This window comes from Bufo bufo, chromosome 1, assembly GCF_905171765.1.
Source record: "Bufo bufo chromosome 1, aBufBuf1.1, whole genome shotgun sequence".
Taxonomy (NCBI): Eukaryota; Metazoa; Chordata; class Amphibia; order Anura; family Bufonidae; genus Bufo; species Bufo bufo.
This window is the reverse complement of record NC_053389.1, coordinates 798,277,301-798,296,236: the sequence shown is the minus strand read 5'-3', so window position 1 is coordinate 798,296,236 and position 18,936 is coordinate 798,277,301. Positions and strand designations below refer to the sequence as shown.

Here is an 18,936-nt window from a genome sequence, read left to right as displayed (position 1 = left end):
ATATTTTTGCAAATCTGGCGTGTCACTTTATGTTGTAATAATATTTGGAATACCTTTGCTTATCCATGCCATTCTGAGATTGTTTTCTCATGACACATTGTTCTTCATAACATTGGTAAATTTGAGTAGATATGCATTAAAAAAATCCCAAATTTTACAAACATTTTGAAAAATTAGCAATTTTCTAAATTTGAATTTCTCTGCTTTTAAGGCAGATAGCCATACCTCATAAAATAGTTATTATTTTACATTTACCATATGTCTTTGGCATCATTTTGTAAAAGTCATTTTTTTTTTTTAACATTTGAAGAATTAGAATGTTAGAAGCAATTGTTAAAATGTTTAAGAAAATTTCCAAAACCCACTTTTTTAAGGACCAGTTCAGTTATGAAGTCACTTTGTGGGGCATACATATTAGACATCACCCATAAATGACCATTTTAGAAACTACATTCCCTTAATTTATTCAAAGCTGATTTCAAAAACTTTGTTACCCCTTTAGGTGTTCCACAAGAATAAAAGGAAAATGGATAAGAATTTTTTTTTGTCAGACTTTCCATTTTAATAATTTTTTTATGCTGTAACATATCAAGGGTTAACAGTGAAACAAAACTCAATATCTACAGGTGAAACTCGAAAAATTTGAATATCGTGCAAAAGGCCATTTATTTCAGTAATGCAAATTAAAAGGAATTGCATTGATGCAGCTTAAAATTAGAATTTTCTGAAAAGGTTCAATATTCTAGGCTCAAAGTGTCACACTCTAGTCAGCTAATTAATCCATATCCCCTGAGCAAAGGGTACCTCCAAATTGAGACTTTGGGGTTTCATAAGCTGTAAACCATAATCATCCAAATTATAACAAATAAAGGCTTGAAATATCTCGCTTTGCATGTAATGAGTCTATCTGATGTGTTAGTTCCACCTTTTAAGTTGCATTACTGAAATAAATGAACTTTGCATGATATTCTAATTTTTCGAGTTTCACCTGTATTACCCTGATTCTGCAGTCTACAGAAAAACCCCATATGTGGTCGTAATTTGCTGTATGGGTGCACAGAAGGGAGCAGAAGGAAAGAAACGCCATAGGGTTTCTGGAGGGCAGATTTTGCAGAACTGGTTTTTAGGCACTATTTCACATTTTAAGCCCCCTAATGCACCCCTACCTTAGAAACTCTCAAAAAGTGACCCCAGTTGGGCTCCTTTTTTGCGGGAAGACTTGACATTTTTATTAGTACCATTTTTAGGTAAATATGATTTTTTGATCATTCTATATTACACTGTGACAAGGTGACCAAAAAATTGGTTGTTTTGGCACCGTTTATTTTTTATTTTTTTACAACATTCACCTTGGGGGGTAGATCATGTGATATTTCTATAGAGATACAGATGTATATATACCTAATGTATCATTTGCACTCCAAATTAAATCTATAAAAAATACATATCAACCCAGATGTAATAAAATATATTTTTCCAAAGTTTTTTTAATTTTTTTTCAGTAGTAAAACAAGAAAAACTATATAAATGAAAAAACAATATAAATGTGGTATTGTTGTAATCGTACTGACCCAGAGAATGAAGGGCACAAGTCTGTTTTACCGAATAGAGGACACCGTAAAAATGAAACGTACTAAATTGCATTTTTCTTCCAATCCCTTCCCATTTGGAATTTTCTTTCTACCTTCCCACTATGACATATGCAATTGGAAACAGTGCCATTAGAAATTACAACTTGTCCTGCAAAAAGCAAGCCCTCATATGGCAATGTGAACCGAAAAAATAAAAAGTTATGACCCCAGGACAGCAGGGAATTAAAAATGAAAATGCAAAAACATAACATTGCAAAGTACTGAAATGGTTAAAGAGCCCTTTTTCAAGCATTGAAGGTGTTCTTGGATTTCATAATGATGAGCTGTTCTTAGGCTACATTCACATCTGCGCTTTCGCTTTCTGCTATTGAGTTCCGCTATAGGATCTCAATAGCGGAGGAAAACACTTCCATTTTGTCCCCATTCATTGTCAATAGGGACAAAACTGAACGAAAAGGAGTCACCAGAATGCATTCCGTTCCGTTTGGTTGCGTCCCCATCGCGAACAGAATAACGCTGCAAGGTGCGGAGCAAGACGGATAGACAGAATAGAAAACGGATCCATCCCCCATTGTCATGGCTATTTTAAAGATAATACATACAAATTGACAGCACTCTAGAGTTGAAGGTGAAGTAATTAATGATTTTATTCAGCCGGACATAATTTCAGGCAACGTTTCGGGCTATATGCAGCCCTTCATCAGGCCCAGTGTGGGGAGCATCAGCGTGGAAGCCGGAATTTAAAGATAATACAATTGTCCGGATGCAGATGGTTGTATTATCAGTAACGGAAGCTTTTTTGCTGGATCCGTCATTGCTGTTGTGAAAGAATCCTTAGCTGTAAGAAGGTGATGGTATGTGGATGCAGAGTTTGGCAGTTGTTCCACAAGATAAACTGTTGGACACAGTGGCCAAGCTATCAAGGAAGTGGCTGCTTCGGGGTCCGAGCTCAGAAGGGGTCCAGGAGAGGTACTAAACAGTGTCGGACTGGCCCCACCCCCTCTACACTCACTGCAATGCTCTAGAACGCTAGTGGTGCAAAGTAGTCAGATAAGCCCCGCCCATCAGCATGGAGCATTAATGGAGGAGCCTTGCTGCTTCATTGTGCAGACATGGATCAGTACACTGTGCTACAGGGAGATACGGTCTCCCCTCATTCTCCTGTACTATTAATACAGTCCAGCTTCCATATACTGCTCTGTAGTCGGCAATAACAGGAGGATGAGGGAAGACTGATCAGTGTGAAACAGGAAGTCCTGCAGGAAGAAGAGCCTGTGTCTGTCCTCCATCTCTGCCCGCCCCCCCCCCCCAGCTGACATTCATCTGCTGTCCTCTGGGCCCCCTTCCCCAGTCCCCCTATCCATCTGATGCCAGTCCCCTGGACCCCCTACCCATCTGATGCCCCCAGTTCTCTGGGACTTCTACCCATCTATTGCCAGTTCCCTGGACTCCCTTCCCATCTGATGCCAGTCCCCTGGACCCCCTACCCATCTGATGCCTCCTCCAGTCCTCTGGGACTTCTACCTATCTAATGCCAGCTCCCTGGGCTCCCTTCCCATCTGATGCCAGTCCCCTGGACCTCTTACCCATCTGATGCCCCTAGTACTCTGTGCCTTCTACCCATCTGATGCGCTTTCCTCTGGGCCTTCTACCCATCGATGACAGTGCAGTAAGCCGGATTGGGGTTATACACACTGACGCTATAATATGCAATGATAGTTAAGAGTTTTTTGTTTGTGACGCCAATTGCAGCGTGCGCAGGGTACAGTCTCAGGGCCCTTTAAGGTGTTGCAACTCACGTACCAGGTGAGGAATGCCAGAGTGGTGTAATGTCTCTGTATAGTAGTGGCAATAGTGTCAACGGTGTCTCCTACCTTGGTACGGCTGGACTCCTGGATCCTGGCTCACTTGCATTAAATGAGTGTGTTGCTAGTAGGAGTAATTGAGGAACTTGGTAGCAATGAACGAGATCCAGACTTGGGATATAATTCAAACTTCACTTTACTGGATGCAGCATTAATCCACATGAGACACAGCAATAGTCTTGGGTCCCAGCAGGTATTGGCAATATGTGGCAGGGATTACTATCTCTTCTGCTTCTATCATATGCCTGAGAATATGGCAGGAATCTATATCTTCTGCTCTGTCTATCTTCTGCTGTGTATGGGACTGACTAGCTGAGGAGGAATTTGGATTCTCCTGGTCTCTGGATGGTACTCACAGTTGTGCTCACAGGGAATGGTTCTTCCTGGAGTTCCGGAGGTGGCTGCTTGCTTGTCTCCAGCTGAGGCTGAAGGGCTCATGCTGGGAATGGTGATCTTTGGTCTCAGCCGAGACACGATCCTGGGTTGGGATCCCTAGAACTGGGAGCTCCTACCAGCACAGCCTTCCCCTAGCCGGGGTGGCTGGCACACTAACTCTAACTTCCTTTCCTCCCCATGAGGCAGGATGCGGGAACATTCCACACCTCCTCAAAAAGGGGGGAGCTAAACTGGAATGTACTATTCCAGTCTAGAAATGCTAAACTGTCTAAGTTCCTGGTAACACATTGCTGTCACCTGCTGGTGTACATGGAAATTACAGCAAATTACATGTAACAGGCTTAGAATATGCACATTTGTGAGAATGTGATGTTAAATTACACAGGATGACAATGCATATACACTTAACAGGTTGTAGCGGGGTAAAAAAGTTTAGTAACATAACTCTGGGATGTTACAACAGTCCCCTGGGATCTCAGGAAACAGGAGGAACAGACTTAAAGAGGACAAGATTTTGGCAGTTACAGTATGTGCCCTGCCTCATAGCAGAAAGAAGGCATCCTACAGGTTCAGGGCATGAGGGCAGCTGGGAGAGGAGAGGTGTGAGTTATTGGGCCAGGCGCAGGGCTCAGCAGTGAGTGCAGGACAGGTTTATGTTGCATCTGCCTGGCAGCCATGCCAACCTCTGCCCATTCCTTCCTCTTTCATCCTTCTGTACTATAGCATGCAGTACATGGCATCTTCTCTTCTCTGCCTCCGCTGCTCTGCTGGATACTAGTGCTTATTTTGAAGGCAGGTGACCACCGTAGCCAATGACTGATCACAGCAGTGATTTGTCACCCATGCAGCATGTCACTGGGTAATTTGCCACACAGGTGACGCTTCACCTTTTAACCCCTTAGTGACCACCCATATTCATTTTTACAGCGGTTACTAAGGGGCCTTAGGCTGGGCCATACGGCGGCCCAGTCTAAACGCTGCACGGGGTACCGGGGCCCTGCTCTAACAGCCCAGACTGACAGGAGTGCCGGTACGGGCTGTTTAACACTTTACATGCCACGGGCAATGGCGCCTGCTGCATGTAAAGTGCTGACAAGGGAGCGGACTCCCATCTGTCTCCCATCAGCACCCTGCAAATGCGATCGCGGGGTGCTGATGTGTGTCAAGGCTGGCAGGGGTCTGATGTAGGCCCCAGACCCGCCTTGAGTAGTTTCCAGCAGGCTGTGCCTCTCTGGCGCAGCCTGCTGGTCAATGTCAGAATACCACTGACATTAAAATGCAATGCACTATAGGGATAATGCATTGCATTTTAAAATCAATCAAAAAGCTGTATGTTATAGTCTACAGCTTTTTTTTACCACTTTTGATAAGTGGTAAAAAAAAAGTAAAAAACAAAATTCATTTATTCAATAAAAAAAATCCTATAAAAAAATGTACCCTTTTTTTTCATTGAAAATACGCTTTTCAATGAAAAAAATAGCAAAACAAATAATCTTCCCATGTGTTTGGTATTGCCGTGTCCATAACGACCCGGACTACATAAATATCATGTAAATTATCCCCTACATTGAGCGCCGTAAAAAAAAAAAAAAAGACAGAATTGCTAATTTATTCTTAGTTGCCACGGTAACCACGCCCCCTTCCCTGCCCCTTCGCTGTGACTGACATCTGGCAGTTCGGCTGGCTTTGCCAAACTCTCTGCATAAGCGCTGTCAGTCACAGCGAAGGGGCAGGGAAGGGGGCGTGGTTACCGTGACTTGTAGCAAGGAGGCCGCTGCCTCCGTGACTTCAAGCCTGACTGGAGAAGCGCACCAGGCAGGGGATAAAACAACGTTGCTGCATCTGCCTTCAGGAAGAAAATTATCATTACAAACATGCTGCTGGCTACACGCAGGTACTGCTGGCGGCTTGGGATGGTTTTGGGAGGTGACAGGTTCCCTTTAATCAGAAAGTTATGAATACCCCAAAATGGTGCCATTACAAACTACAACTGGTCCTGCAAAAATCAAGCCCTCATAAAGCTATATAGACGGAAAAATAAAAAAGTTATAGCTCTAGGAACGCGATAATGAAAAAAGGGAGAAAAACGCTTGGTCAGTAAGGCCCAAAACAGGCTGGTCACTAAGGCGTTAAATATATGGAAAAAAAAATCACGAAATAACCACATGAATGGGGTTTGCAAAGAAGTGTGTGTGGGGGGTGGGGGTACAAAAATATGCTGTGGGGACCAGTCAGTTCTAGCTACGCCCCTGGTTGGACATCAGTGTTAACTGCAGTCGCCACTATTTGCACTGTGGGACATTGGTGGCACCAGGTCAGTTACTGTAGTGGAGTCAGTGTTCAGAGCAAGGCAGCCATCCTTGTACTGTAAGTGGTATTTCCCAGAGAAAGAGGGCCGTCTGACAAACCTTGGAATGTGATAAAGGAAAATAGCCAAGCCATATTGTATATCCATCTACAACAGTATGGAGTAGCATTGGCTATTTTCCCTTGTCATGTTCCAAGGCTTTTTAGAAAAGTCAGATATTGACTCATAGGGAACTACTTCTGGTTGACACCAGTGAGATGGTTCTCTGTCTATGGAAGATACCTTTTTTTTTTACATAATATGTTTCCACTAAGTCTCCATACACAGCTGGTCTCCCAAACTAGAGCGCGTACCTCTCCTAGACTGATGAGTAAAGAAACCATGGCAGATAACAGAGATCTCCGTTGATGGTCCATCATGGAAAACGTCTTTGTCTGCCTTGTTTTTTTTACCTTTTTTTATATCTTAATTGGACCTCATCTGTCTTTGAGATTTAAGGGAGTCTCAGTCGATGCTCCGTCACAATCAAAATGATTGGGAAATGCTCTAAAATCCTTATAATATATTACTTGTAATGATCGCCAAAAGAGATGAGCGAATCAAGTCCACCAAAGTGGAATTCGATCCGAATTTCAGGATAAATTTGATTCACCGCAAACCCAAATTTTTAATAATTTAAATACTGTAAAAAAAACAAAAAATAAAAATCACACCTACCTACTCCATTTGCTCGCGACGGGCTGGCCGCCGCCATCTTGATTGAAGATGTCGGCCAAAATCCCAATTTCGCACCGGATCTTCAAGCAAGATGGCGGCAGCCGGCCCGTCGCGAACAAGTATGATTAAATTTTTTTAATGTTAATTTTACACTGTTTTTACACTCAGATGCCGCCATCATGTATTAATGTGGTATTTGAGCGGTACAATGATGGGCAGCAGCACTATCGCAGCTCCCTGTGATTGAATTCCGCTTCGTGACGAAGTAATTAGTCATGAAGCTAATTTTTTTGTTGTTCATAAAATTATTCCTCCTCCACACATATAGCCTGGTTAGGTTGATCATACCCTGATCATGACTATACTTTGCCTCCCTACAGAAAACACTGCATTTTAATTCATATGCAGATGACTTAACTAGAGTGTAGAGGGCACGTGTAAATTAAAACAAAAATGATGCATACAGTCGGGACTCGGTGGTCATCAATCTTCCATGATGTAGGAAGGGGCAGTCCCATAGGCAGGGTACTGGTCCTAACTTGGGGATCTCTCCCTACAATTCACCCTATATTTGTGTCCCTGCCTAAAAAACTGAATGGATGCCCCGATAGGGGCGATCCCGTATTCAGGAACCTCCTATATACCCTAGGATGGTCCTGAAAACAGGTGATGCATTAGGGCAGTACGGATGCGTTCGGGGCCGCTTGTGAGACCCTTCAAACGGAGCTCACAAGCGGAGCCCCGAACGCTAGTGTGAAAGTAGCCTTAGCTGAGATTTTTTTTTTTTTTGCATAGAGGGGCCAGCCACAGCCCTTGGAGCACCAGTTTTTTACACCCTTTCAGCTTTAGTCTCTCCCCCATTCCCCTTGATTGCCAGGGATAGACATCTCATCTATTCCAGTCTTCTTGTTCCTGCACTGTGTCTTCCGGTTTCTGCAAATTCCAAGTGAGCAAGCACCGAGACCTGTCATCTTGCACCTGCACTGTTGTGTCTCCTGGTCTCGGCGCTTGCTCAGCTAGAATCTGTACTGCCTGGGGTGCAACAAGAGATTCACTGAGCAAATTCTGGGACCAGAAGACAAGTGTAGACCTGTCAATCCAGGGAAAGTGGGGAGGGACTAAAGCTGAAGGAGTGTAACCAACTGGTGCTCTCAGGGCTTTGGTCAGCCCCTCAGTGCTCCAATTGGGTCAGGTGTATATGAATTGAAATGCAGTATTCTCTGTAATGAAGCAACAGATAATCATGATCAGGTTATCATTTTTATCAGCATGATCAACCCTAGCAGGCTTTATGCCTGGTTTAGTAGGGTTGATCATGCTGACATATGCTTTATAAGTCTTGCTTACCTCAACCTTCTGGCAGTGAATAACTTAACAATTTTATGTTATGTGTTTATTTGAAGTTCTTACCCTTGTATATTGACTACTAATATGAATCTTCTCAGTGAACATCCCATCCGGCTTCTGCTTCGTCAAAATAAGCCACTTCACAGACTCACACAGTTTATCATCATGAATGTTTGTAATACTCTTAGCCATAGCAAAAACTTTAAGAATATAAGCGGTGAGCCTAAAGACAAAGCAATGGTGGAATTAATATGAAAAAGTTAATAAGCCTACAGAAGAATATGCCATCAATGACCCTAAAAGAAGATGTCATAGCTACCATGTGCCAGAGTCTGTCCCAGGGAAAGATCCTAAAGATCCATCACTTTTACGATAATTGAGCTGATGGACATAACCTAGTAAGAAAGTAAGGAAAGACCAAATATAGAATGGTTACTTACTACAGTAAATACAACATGAAGATTGAACTCCTAGCAATGTCACCCCAAGAGATAACCTGATACTACCTTTGATGACTTTTTGAATGGCGTCCTCCCGGCGATTCACTCCTATTCGGTCCCACTGATTAGTGGCATCAAGATAATATGTGGCGATAACAACTGGAGTAAGGCTCGTCATGGTTTGTTCGCAACAACCGCCTGGCGTAATGATAAGATGGCTTAATCTGGCACCGTCTATGGCATCTTCAAGAAATTGTGCAATCGGTATTCCTAAAGAAAGACATATAATTTCCAAAGATGAACATTCACTTGTATAGTCTTGTAAACCAACTAAGGGCAGGTTCACATCAGCATTCTGAATTCCATTATTGCTTTCTGTTATAACATCGCTATAATGCAAAATAACTGAAATTGTAAGACGGAATTCAAAACGGAAACCTTTAGAGGCCTTCCGTTTTGATTCCTCCTTATAGAGGTCTATGGGCAAGCATAACGGATCCATCTGGTTTCCGTTATGCAGGATGAAAAAGAAAGTTCTTTATAACAGAAACCAGACGGATCGATCCGTTATGCTGCCCATAGACCTCTTATATGAGGGACAAAAACCAGAAGGCCTCTAAAGGTTTCCGTTTTGAAATCTGCCTTACAAATTCCATTATTTTCCATTAAAACCATGTTATAACGGAATGCAATAACGGAATTCATAATGCTGATGTGAACCCGCCCTAAGAGAGATAAAAAAAAAAAACAGTGACAGGTCATCAGCAGGTACCCAACAGCAATGGTCGTTACTCAGCACCGCACCTTGTACACTGACAATAATTGTAGTTGGTGAGCCTGGAACAATGTTCTTATTGGCAAGTGATGGCACCTTTACTACATGATCTCCACCTGAAAGAACAAAAGATGTGAAAATTAATGGTGATCATGGCAACGCAACCTCTCAATTCTGTTGGAAATTAAGGGGTGACATGAAATGTCAATGGAAAGGCCACCCAACATCCGTGTCCATCATCATTAGTGGTTTTGCCAATGAAGCGTTTCCATTTGAGTGATGCTTTTTATTGGGTAACAGGTGAACCAATGCCATATTAGAAGAGTTTTCTGATCAGAGACAGCCCATTTAACAATGTGGGTGGCATGATGATCACTGAATCGCTGTACGTCTGGCTTGATTCAGAATGTTGTGTTATATATGCGAGTTGTGGCATCACAAGGAATCTGTATATAGCCTGGTTAGGTTGATCATACCCTGATCATGACTATATGTTGCCTCCTTACAGAAAATACTGCATTTTTATTCACATGCAGATGACCTAACTAGAGCATAGAGCGGCCATCCACAGCCCTTGGAGCACCAGTTTGTTACACCCTTTCAGCTTTAATCTCTCCCCCATTCCCCTTGATTGCCAGGGCTAGACATCTCACCTATACCAGTCTTCTTGTTCCAGCGCTGTGTCTTCCGGTCTCTGAACTTGACCAGTCAATCTTCTACTGTGCTCCAAGGAGTGCAAATTCCAACTGAGTAAGCACCGAGACCTGTCATCTCGCACCTGTGATGTTGTGTCTCCTGGTCTCGGCACTTGCTCAGCTGGAATCTGCGCTGCCTGGAGTGCAACAAGTGTTCCACTGAGCAAATTCTGAGACCAGAAGACAAGTCTATACCTGTCAATTCAGGGGAAGTGGGGAGGGACTAAAGTTAAAGGAGTGTAACATCTGGTGCTCTGAGGGCTCTGGTCAGCCCCTCAGTGCTCCAATTGGGTCAGGTGCATATGAATAGAAATGCAGTATTCTCTGTAATGAGAATGAAGCCTTTCCATAAGAGTGATGCTGTTTATTGGGTAACAGGTGAACCAACGCCATATTAGAAGAGTTTTCTGATCAGAGACAGCCCATTTCACTATGTGGGTGGTATGATGATCACTGAATCGCTGTGCGTCTGGCTTCAGGCAGAATGTTATATACGAGTTGTGGCATCACAAGGGATCTGTAAGGATGTTCATATTGTATTTCTTTTACCTAAAGTCTATAGATACCTTTGGGGGGCAATTGTTTTTGTATTTATGCACTTCATTTAGAGCTAAACGTCATTTTTTAAAATTTGTCTTTGTTTAAAAATGTTGAACCCCTTTCTCTGTACAGACTTTAGATTCTGTAGTGCCAGGCTCTGTGTTTATACTTTTTTCCTCAGCTGATGGCTCTTAATCTCTAATCTCCGGACCTCATAGACAATCATTATAGGTCAGTTCTTATTTTACTGATAAGAATATAGGTTAAATAATCATTTATGAGCTGTTAGTAGTTCAAAGATAAGGGACATACATAGCCTGACGGTGAGGGTTCAAATGAAAGTAAGATGCATACAGTGAGGCAAAGAGTTACCCCTTTATGACAACAGCTGCTTCAACATTTTCATAAAGACTGATTGAAAAAATGATTTTTAGCCCTAAATGAGTAAAATGCTATCATAACAAATTGCCCCTATTGGGTTCATAGCTTTTAAAGGTGTTTTCCCGTGCTTAGATATTGATGGTCTATCCTCAAAATCCTCATCAGACTGGTGCAGGTCTAATACTCAGACTGGTGTGGGTCCAAGTTCCCAGTGCTGGAAACTAAACACTGGAAACAAGGCTCTATCGGCTGTGTAGCTTCGTCGCTGGAGTAATGCAGGTCAGCTCCCATTCACTTGAATGCTGAGCTGCAGTTCCACGACATAGGTTCTACACAGTGGACAGAGCCTAGTGCTTGAGGTTCCGGCAGCTGCCCAAAACAGCTTATTGTTGAGGGTGTTGGGTGTCAGACCCCTAAGATCTCATACCAATGATTTATCCTGAGGATAGTCCATCAACATATAAGTACTGAAAACCATTTGTGTTGAGCACGAATATTTGAATCGCAAATTTTAATCGCGAATATCGCCACTTTGAAAATTCGCAAATATTTCGAATATAGTGCTATATATTCGTATTTGCGAATAGTGTTGAATATTCTGTTCGCAAATTTATCGCAAATGTATTACATTGTCGATTTTTCGCAATCAAGAAAACAATGACTGGAGATCACAAATTCTCAAATTTGCAAATTTATGGGGATTATTCAGCCAAATTTTTTTGAAATATTGAGAATTCGAATATTGCCTATGCCGCTCATCACTAGTCAACAGCATACATGGTTTTTGCTTCAATATTTTTTACTCATATATAAGCAAAATAAATCAAACTATTTCAGGAAATACTGTTTTAAAGTGGAATTTTCTATAACCACAGCTCCAAACCTAATTTAAATGGAGAGAAGGACACTTACTTCTTGCTTCTGGCTCCAGTATTACCGAGGATACAATTTCCGTCTTACGAACACCTTCCGGCTGAAATGGAAAGCAAAAATTTTAGATGGTGTTAAAACAACCGTCAGTCATTTTCACAAAAAATTGTGGCCAAGTGCCAATGTAATTACTGTTTCAAGAGGTTGCCCAAGACTTACATAATAAAGACCTTTCCTCAGACTAGGTCATCAGTAAGGATGAGTGAACTTTACGTTTTGTAGATCCATCCGGTTTCCTTTATGCAGAAGTCCTCTTCTGCATAACAGAAACTAGATGGATCCATTATGCTGGCCATAGACTTCTATTATGACGGAAAAGGCATTCCGTCATGGAATTGCGTTATGGTCCGTGGTAACGAAATCCATAGTGCAATTCAGCGTAAAACTGAACCCAAACTTGAACTTCAAAACTTGAAGTTTGCCCATCCCTAGTCATCAGTATCAGATTAATGGAGGGCTGACACCTGGCACACAGATCAATGAACGTCTGACACCTGGCTCACCTCGGCCAATCAACTGTTTGGGCAGCTACAGGCACCAGAAACTGTACAGTAGATTGAGCCAAACAGAAATTAATAAAATGATTGCCATAACTCATACAGTAGCCATACTCTCTTACCACGACTTTCAATTTCCTCCTGACACCATCGCCTGCTAATTCTCCGTAGACTGAAGCTTTCACCTGAACATAATGTTCCCCTAAAGAGAGCGGTACAATGACAAACGGAACTACAGTCGATGAGTTTTCATCCACCGTCACCTCCACTGTGTGCTGCCTTCTGGCTGTAGAAAGGCTGCAGAACTCAGGGTTGTGAGCAAACGTCACTCGCACCTAAAATGAGACCATATTATCATTATTTACAGCACGTCAAATACTATATGACACAGTGTTACTTTTCACCTACCCTAATCTGCTTGAGGTTTAGGTCAAGAACCATAAAAGAAGGCAAAAGTACTGTAAATTCAGATTATTAGTTTAGTAGAATTAAGGATGAGTGAACCAGGCTCAGTCCAAATGTTTCTATTTTTCGACCGGCAGAAAAACCCAAATCTTTTCAGGTTTATGCAAGACGAATCCATGAAACCAGCATGTAGCGCCATTTTAGCATACATGGTGGGAAAAAAGCAGTCGGGAGGAAGAAGAAGGGGTCTCACATGACCATAAGATTAAGTGGGGGGGGACTTGCTCTGATTGGCCCTATTTTGCCACTGTTTCTGTCTGTCTGCCTAACTGCCATCACGTTCTATACAGCTCCTGCGGCCTACATCCTGCCACTAATGGCTCTCAATCGTCAGTTTACATGTATTAATTTTCCACATGGTTGAAATGTAAAAAAAATTTGGCGAAGGGGCTTTAAATTTCTTTAAGCAGCATACATATGTGATTACTGCATCAATACCGACATTTTCTCTCAGCTCAGGCTGAATGCGATCAATAGACCTCACCTTGCTGCTGGTGGCCTATTCTACCACTCTTGCTGTCTGTCTGCCTACCATAACGTTCTGTACGGCTGCTGCTGCTGCGGCCCGCATCATGCCACTAATGCCACTTGCCAACCATAACCTTCCCCCAAGCCAATTTATTTTTTTTAGCCCATAACACGTTATGTGTTTAAACATCATCTTCCCCAATGAGGGACAATTTTTGGAAGCTTTGGAATATGAAAAAGCATGAGACATGTACCAATGCTATATGATATTAAACACGCTGTATGTTAACGCCATCAGATGTGCGTTTACCCATAGCTAGGTATGTCAGTGTCACTCAGACATCATTTACTATTACTGTCATTGCGTTCCGAAGCTTGAGGAGGGGGAGTGGAAAAAAAAAATTATTAAAAAAATAAACAAAAAGAGATAACAAGTTTTCCTAAGGCTACTTTCACACTTGCGGCAGAGAATTCCGTCGCCGGAACAGCCTGGCGAATCCAGCAATCCTGATGCAAACAGGCGGCATTTGTCTGATGGATCCGGATGCGGATCCGTCTGACAAATGCATTGCAATACTGGATCCGTCTCATCCGGAAAAACTGATCCGGAATTTTTTATTTTTTTCTGCATTTTTAAAGGTCTGCACATGTGCAGACCGGAAATCCGGATCCGTTTTGCAGGAACACTTTACTGATGCATCCTGAACTGAATGCTCTCCATTCAGACTGTATTAGGATAAAACTGATCAGTTTTTTTCAGGTATTGAGCTCCTGTAACGCAGTGCTTCTCAATTATTTTCTGTCATGCCCCCCCTAGGAAGAAGAAAACATTTCGCGCCCCCCGCGCGACTGTAAATAGTATCATTTGTCTATAAAATTGTTATAAGTACTGCTACTGGGGCTCCCTCTCTCCAGCCGTAGAGTTGCTAGGCAACCGACGCCGTGTGGGACGCCGCTTGTGGATGACGGACACTTATGGGGAGATCTGTGGATGACGGACACTTATGGGGGGATCTGTGGATAACGGACACTTATGGGGGGGATCTGTGGATGACGGACACTTATGGGGGGATCTGTGGATGACGGACACTTATGGGGGGGATCTGTGGATGACGGACACTTATGGGGGGGATCTGTGGATGACGGACACTTATGGGGGATCTGTGGATGACGGACACACACTTATGGGGGGATCTGTGGATGACGGACACTTATGGGGGGATCTGTGGATGACGGACACTTATGGGGGGATCTGTGGATGACGGACACTTATGGTGGGATCTGTGGATGACGGACACTTATGGGGGGGGATCTGTGGCTGGCACTGTTACAGGGGGATCTGTGGCTGGCACTGTTATATATGTGCCATCCACAGACCCCCCACCCCATAACAGTCCCATCCACAGTGCCCCCCCACCCCATAACAGTGCAATCCACAGACCCCCACCCCTTAACTGTGCCATCCACAGATTCCGTGTGCCCGCCGCCGCCGTTTAAAGTTATTAAACATGCCCCCCTCACTCCTAATAGTACCGTATATCCGAATTTCTTCTGTATAATGCCGGCAGCCGGGCCGGGCGGCCGACGCGTCCCTCAGTGACGTCACTTGTCTGCGCCGCCTGCTTCATTCATAAAGCAGGCGGCGCAGGCACGTGACATCACTGAGGGACGCGCCGGCCGCCCGGCCTGCCTGCCTGCCGGCATTATACAGAAGAAATTCGGATATACGGTACTATTAGGAGTGAGGGGGGCATGTTTAATAACTTTTAATTCAATAATAAATTTTATATTAGTATACCGGAGGGAGCGGTGGGGCGGGGCTATAGTATAGTGACCGCACCGCCCCACCGCTATTGCTGGCCCCCAGCTCCTCCTCCCAGTCCCTCCCCCGGCCCCCGCTCCGTACATCGCGTCCAGCGCCTGCGCCGGCCTCTGATCAGAGGAAGGGAGATGAGCGCTTCCACAATGGAAGCGCTCATCTCCCTGCCGCATATTACACTGCAAGCTGTCAGCCGCCCGGCGCCCCTGTTGCTATGGCGCCCTGTGCGGCCGCACAGCCCGCACACCCCAAAGGCCGGCCCTGAACGAGCCCCCCTTTACGGAGCCTGGCGCCCCCCCTGGAGGGCACGCCCCACTATTTGAGAAGCACTGCTGTAACGGAACTCAACACCGGAAAAGAAAAATGCTAGTGTGAAAGTACCCTAAAAATGATGAGTCATAGGAACCAAGAGTGTTTAATGTACTGTGGTAATGTGTATGGTAAAATCATGGAGGTTGTGTATATCCCACCCAGATACCTCATCTGGGTGAGGTAAATGAAGTCCAGAAATGGTGTTGCTTCAGCAAACATAGTTGTTTGACTGGATTTTATTTGGACTAAGAGGTAGGTTTGGCAGTGGGACCTTTCAGCCCACACACCCTTCCACTGCACATATTCCATTTAACCTGAGGTGATCGCAGATGAGACAGTTGGTGATAATCACGGAGGGATGAAACAACCCTCTGTGTATGAGTCTGGGAGAGGACTTGGAAAAGGAAACCTGCAGAGGCTCTGTGTGGTCCCAGCCAAGAGGCTGAGGAAGCCTGAGCTTTGGGGGGACCCAGCGACGCCTGACTCTTGGACCATATTCCCCCAAGGTATTGGTGTGGTCACAGCCAGGAGGCTTCTGGACCATATGGCTGAGAAAAGCCGGATCTCACCTCATGTGTGAACTGTACCTTAGTTAGGGAGTTAGGGAGACCTGTGTATTAGGTAGAGCCTAGACGGGCAGGTGTTTGTTTTGCATTTGTGTTTTGTGGTGCTGGAACCTCATATGACCCAGTAACGATAACTGCGTGATCATCTGTACTGCTTAAAGAGGACCTTTCACCTTGAAAAGCATTGTGAACTAAGTATGCTGCCATGGAGAGCGGCGTCCAGGGATCTCACTGCACTTACTATTATCCCTGGGCGCCGCTCCGTTCTCCTGTTATGCCCTCCGGTATCTTCACTCACCAAGTTATAGTAGGCGGTGTCTGCCCTTGTTCTGTGGGCGTCTCCTTCTCCTAGGCTGTAGCGCTGGCCAATCGCAGCGCACAGCTCACAGCCTGGGAGTTTTCCTATGAGCCGAAGTTATCACTTTGCAAAGTCTCGCGAGACTTTGGGTGATAACTTCATAAAATGATTTCTACTGTAAAAACCATTTTCCGAATTCGGGTTCGGTTCCAAGGTACCACTTGGAACAGAACCCGAGTTCGGGAAATGGTTTTTACAGTAGAAATCATTTTATGAAGTTATCACCCGAAGTCTTGCGAGACTTTGTAAAGTGATAACTTTGGCTCATCGGAGCCAATACATTCTAATACTGTACGGAGCACTCGCTCCGTACAGTATTCAAAATCAAGTTTTATGCGAATCGACTTCGGATGTTACATCCGAAGTCGATTCGCTCATCCCTAATACTAATGCTCACTAGGGCCAGGGCAGTGACAGGAGGGCACACCCTTTCTTCTATCTGGGCACACTCTAATGTTGGTGCTCCTGCCTAATTGTAGTTGGGTTGCCTTTGATGTTAAAGGCTATGTACACCTGGGCAATTTTTTATTATTGCATTGTACTCATTTTGAGCTAAAAATAATTTTTAAATTGGTCTTCATAAAAAATATGGTTTCCTTTTTCTGTACATAGCTGAGATGCTCTACAAGCACCCTTTGGATTTTTCAGTCTTTTCTGTCAGACCAGGAGCTGACGGGCTCCTTATCTTTGCTCTCTGACGTTATAAACCCTCATTAAAGCTCAGTTCTTATCTCACTGATAAGAATGTGGCTTAAATAAGTGTTTATGATCTCTTAGTAGTTTAGAGAAGAGGGTTATTAGGCTACTTTCACACTAGCGTTTTGCTGGATCCGGCAGGGACCAGCAAAAACGCTTCCGTTACTGATAATGCAACTGTCTGCATCCGTTATGAACGGATCCGATTGTATTATCTTTAACATTGCCAAGACAGATCCATCATTAACTCCATTGAAAGTCAATGGGGGACGGATCCATTTTCTATTGTGTCAGAGAAAACTGATCCGTCCCCATTGACTTGCATTGGGGGTCATGCCGGATCCGTCTTGCTCCACATCCCAGGATGGAAAGCAAAATACAACATGTTGCGGTTTGCTCTCCGGTCTGGGAATGCAACTAAACGGAACGGAATGCATTTTGGAGCATTCCGTTCAGTTTAGTTTTGTCTCAATTGACAATGAATGGGGACAAAACTGAAGCGTTTTCTGGTATTGAGCCTCTATGACGGAACTCAAAACCGGAAAACTTAAATGCTAGTGTGTAAGTAGCCTTAGGCCCCTTGCAGACAAGCGTGCCAGATTCAGTCCGGATGCGTTGCGGGCGGGTTCAGGGAAACCCGACCGATTTTGCATTCAATTTGTCTGCGATTGCGTTGCTTTGTTCAGTTTTTTCCGCGCGAGTGAAAAGCGCTTTAATGCGTTTTGCAAGCGCGTGATAAAAATCTGCAGACCCGAACCCGGACTTCTTCACTGGTGTTCTGTAGATTTTATTATTTTCCATTATAACATGGTTATAATGGAAAATAATAGCATGCTTTAATACAGAATGGTAAGTAAAATGTCCATTGAGGGTTAAAAAAATAATAAAACATTTCTCACCTCATCCACTTAATCGCGCAGCCGTTATCGTCTTCTTTATTCTTCTTGCAGGACCTGCAAAAGGACCTGCGCTGACATCATCGCAGCTAAACACGTAGTGAGTGTGCTGACGTCAGCGCAGGTCCTGCTGAATGAAGATAGAACAACATTCTATCTTCATTCAGCAGGACTTTAATGGGGTCCCGGGGCTCATCCCTATTTATTAACATCATCTCCTTAGCGTGAAAATCACGATTTTCACGCAGCCCCATTCACTTATATGCGGCATGCGTTACGTGAAAAACGCAGAATATAGAACATGCTGCAATTTTCACGCAACGCACAAGTGATGCCTGAAAAGCATTGCTCATGTAAACAGCCCCATTGAAATTAATGGGTCAGGATTCAGTGCGGGTGCAAAGCGTTCACGTTACGCATGGCATCCGCGTGGAAAACTCGCCCGTGTGAATGTGGTCTTAGATGACCGTTACTCTGTCAAAAAACCTTACCTTGTAAGATTCCCTTCCCCCACGTGAATTCCGGGGGTGTGCTCCTCCGCGCAAGCGCAGTACCACGGCACGGCGCCTCCGTGCAAGCGCAGTACCAGGGCATGGGTAAGGTAAAATTACAGTGAGCATTGACTCATGGATGCGCGCACGGACACCGCGCGTGCACACTCAGGGTTAAGGAGATCTGACAGTCTTTTGTCTTGTTAAATCTCCTTACCCTCACACTGCGGGTTGAGGGTAAGGAGATTTTACAATCCGTGCGTGCGCAGTGTGAGGGTAAGAAGATATAACAAGACAAAAGACCGTCAGATCTCCTTACTCCTGAGAGCGCACGCGCGGTGTCCGTGCGCGCGTCCATGAGTCAATGCTCACTGTAATTTTA

General features: G+C 44.1%; 1 protein-coding gene across 1 annotated transcript in view; it reads right to left on the bottom strand.

Moving 5' to 3' along the window:
• The window catches only part of LOC120988569 (venom factor-like), a 117,913-nt gene that overhangs the window by 54,893 nt on the left and 44,084 nt on the right, over nucleotides 1–18,936 (bottom strand). The window contains exons 21-26 of the mRNA XM_040416103.1: nucleotides 12,606–12,818; nucleotides 11,969–12,029; nucleotides 9,470–9,556; nucleotides 8,732–8,935; nucleotides 8,545–8,620; nucleotides 8,289–8,448 (exon numbers count right to left, since the gene is read on the bottom strand). Of these exons, the coding sequence (XP_040272037.1) occupies nucleotides 8,289–8,448; nucleotides 8,545–8,620; nucleotides 8,732–8,935; nucleotides 9,470–9,556; nucleotides 11,969–12,029; nucleotides 12,606–12,818 (801 nt within the window). The remainder of the gene's footprint in view (nucleotides 1–8,288; nucleotides 8,449–8,544; nucleotides 8,621–8,731; nucleotides 8,936–9,469; nucleotides 9,557–11,968; nucleotides 12,030–12,605; nucleotides 12,819–18,936) is intronic.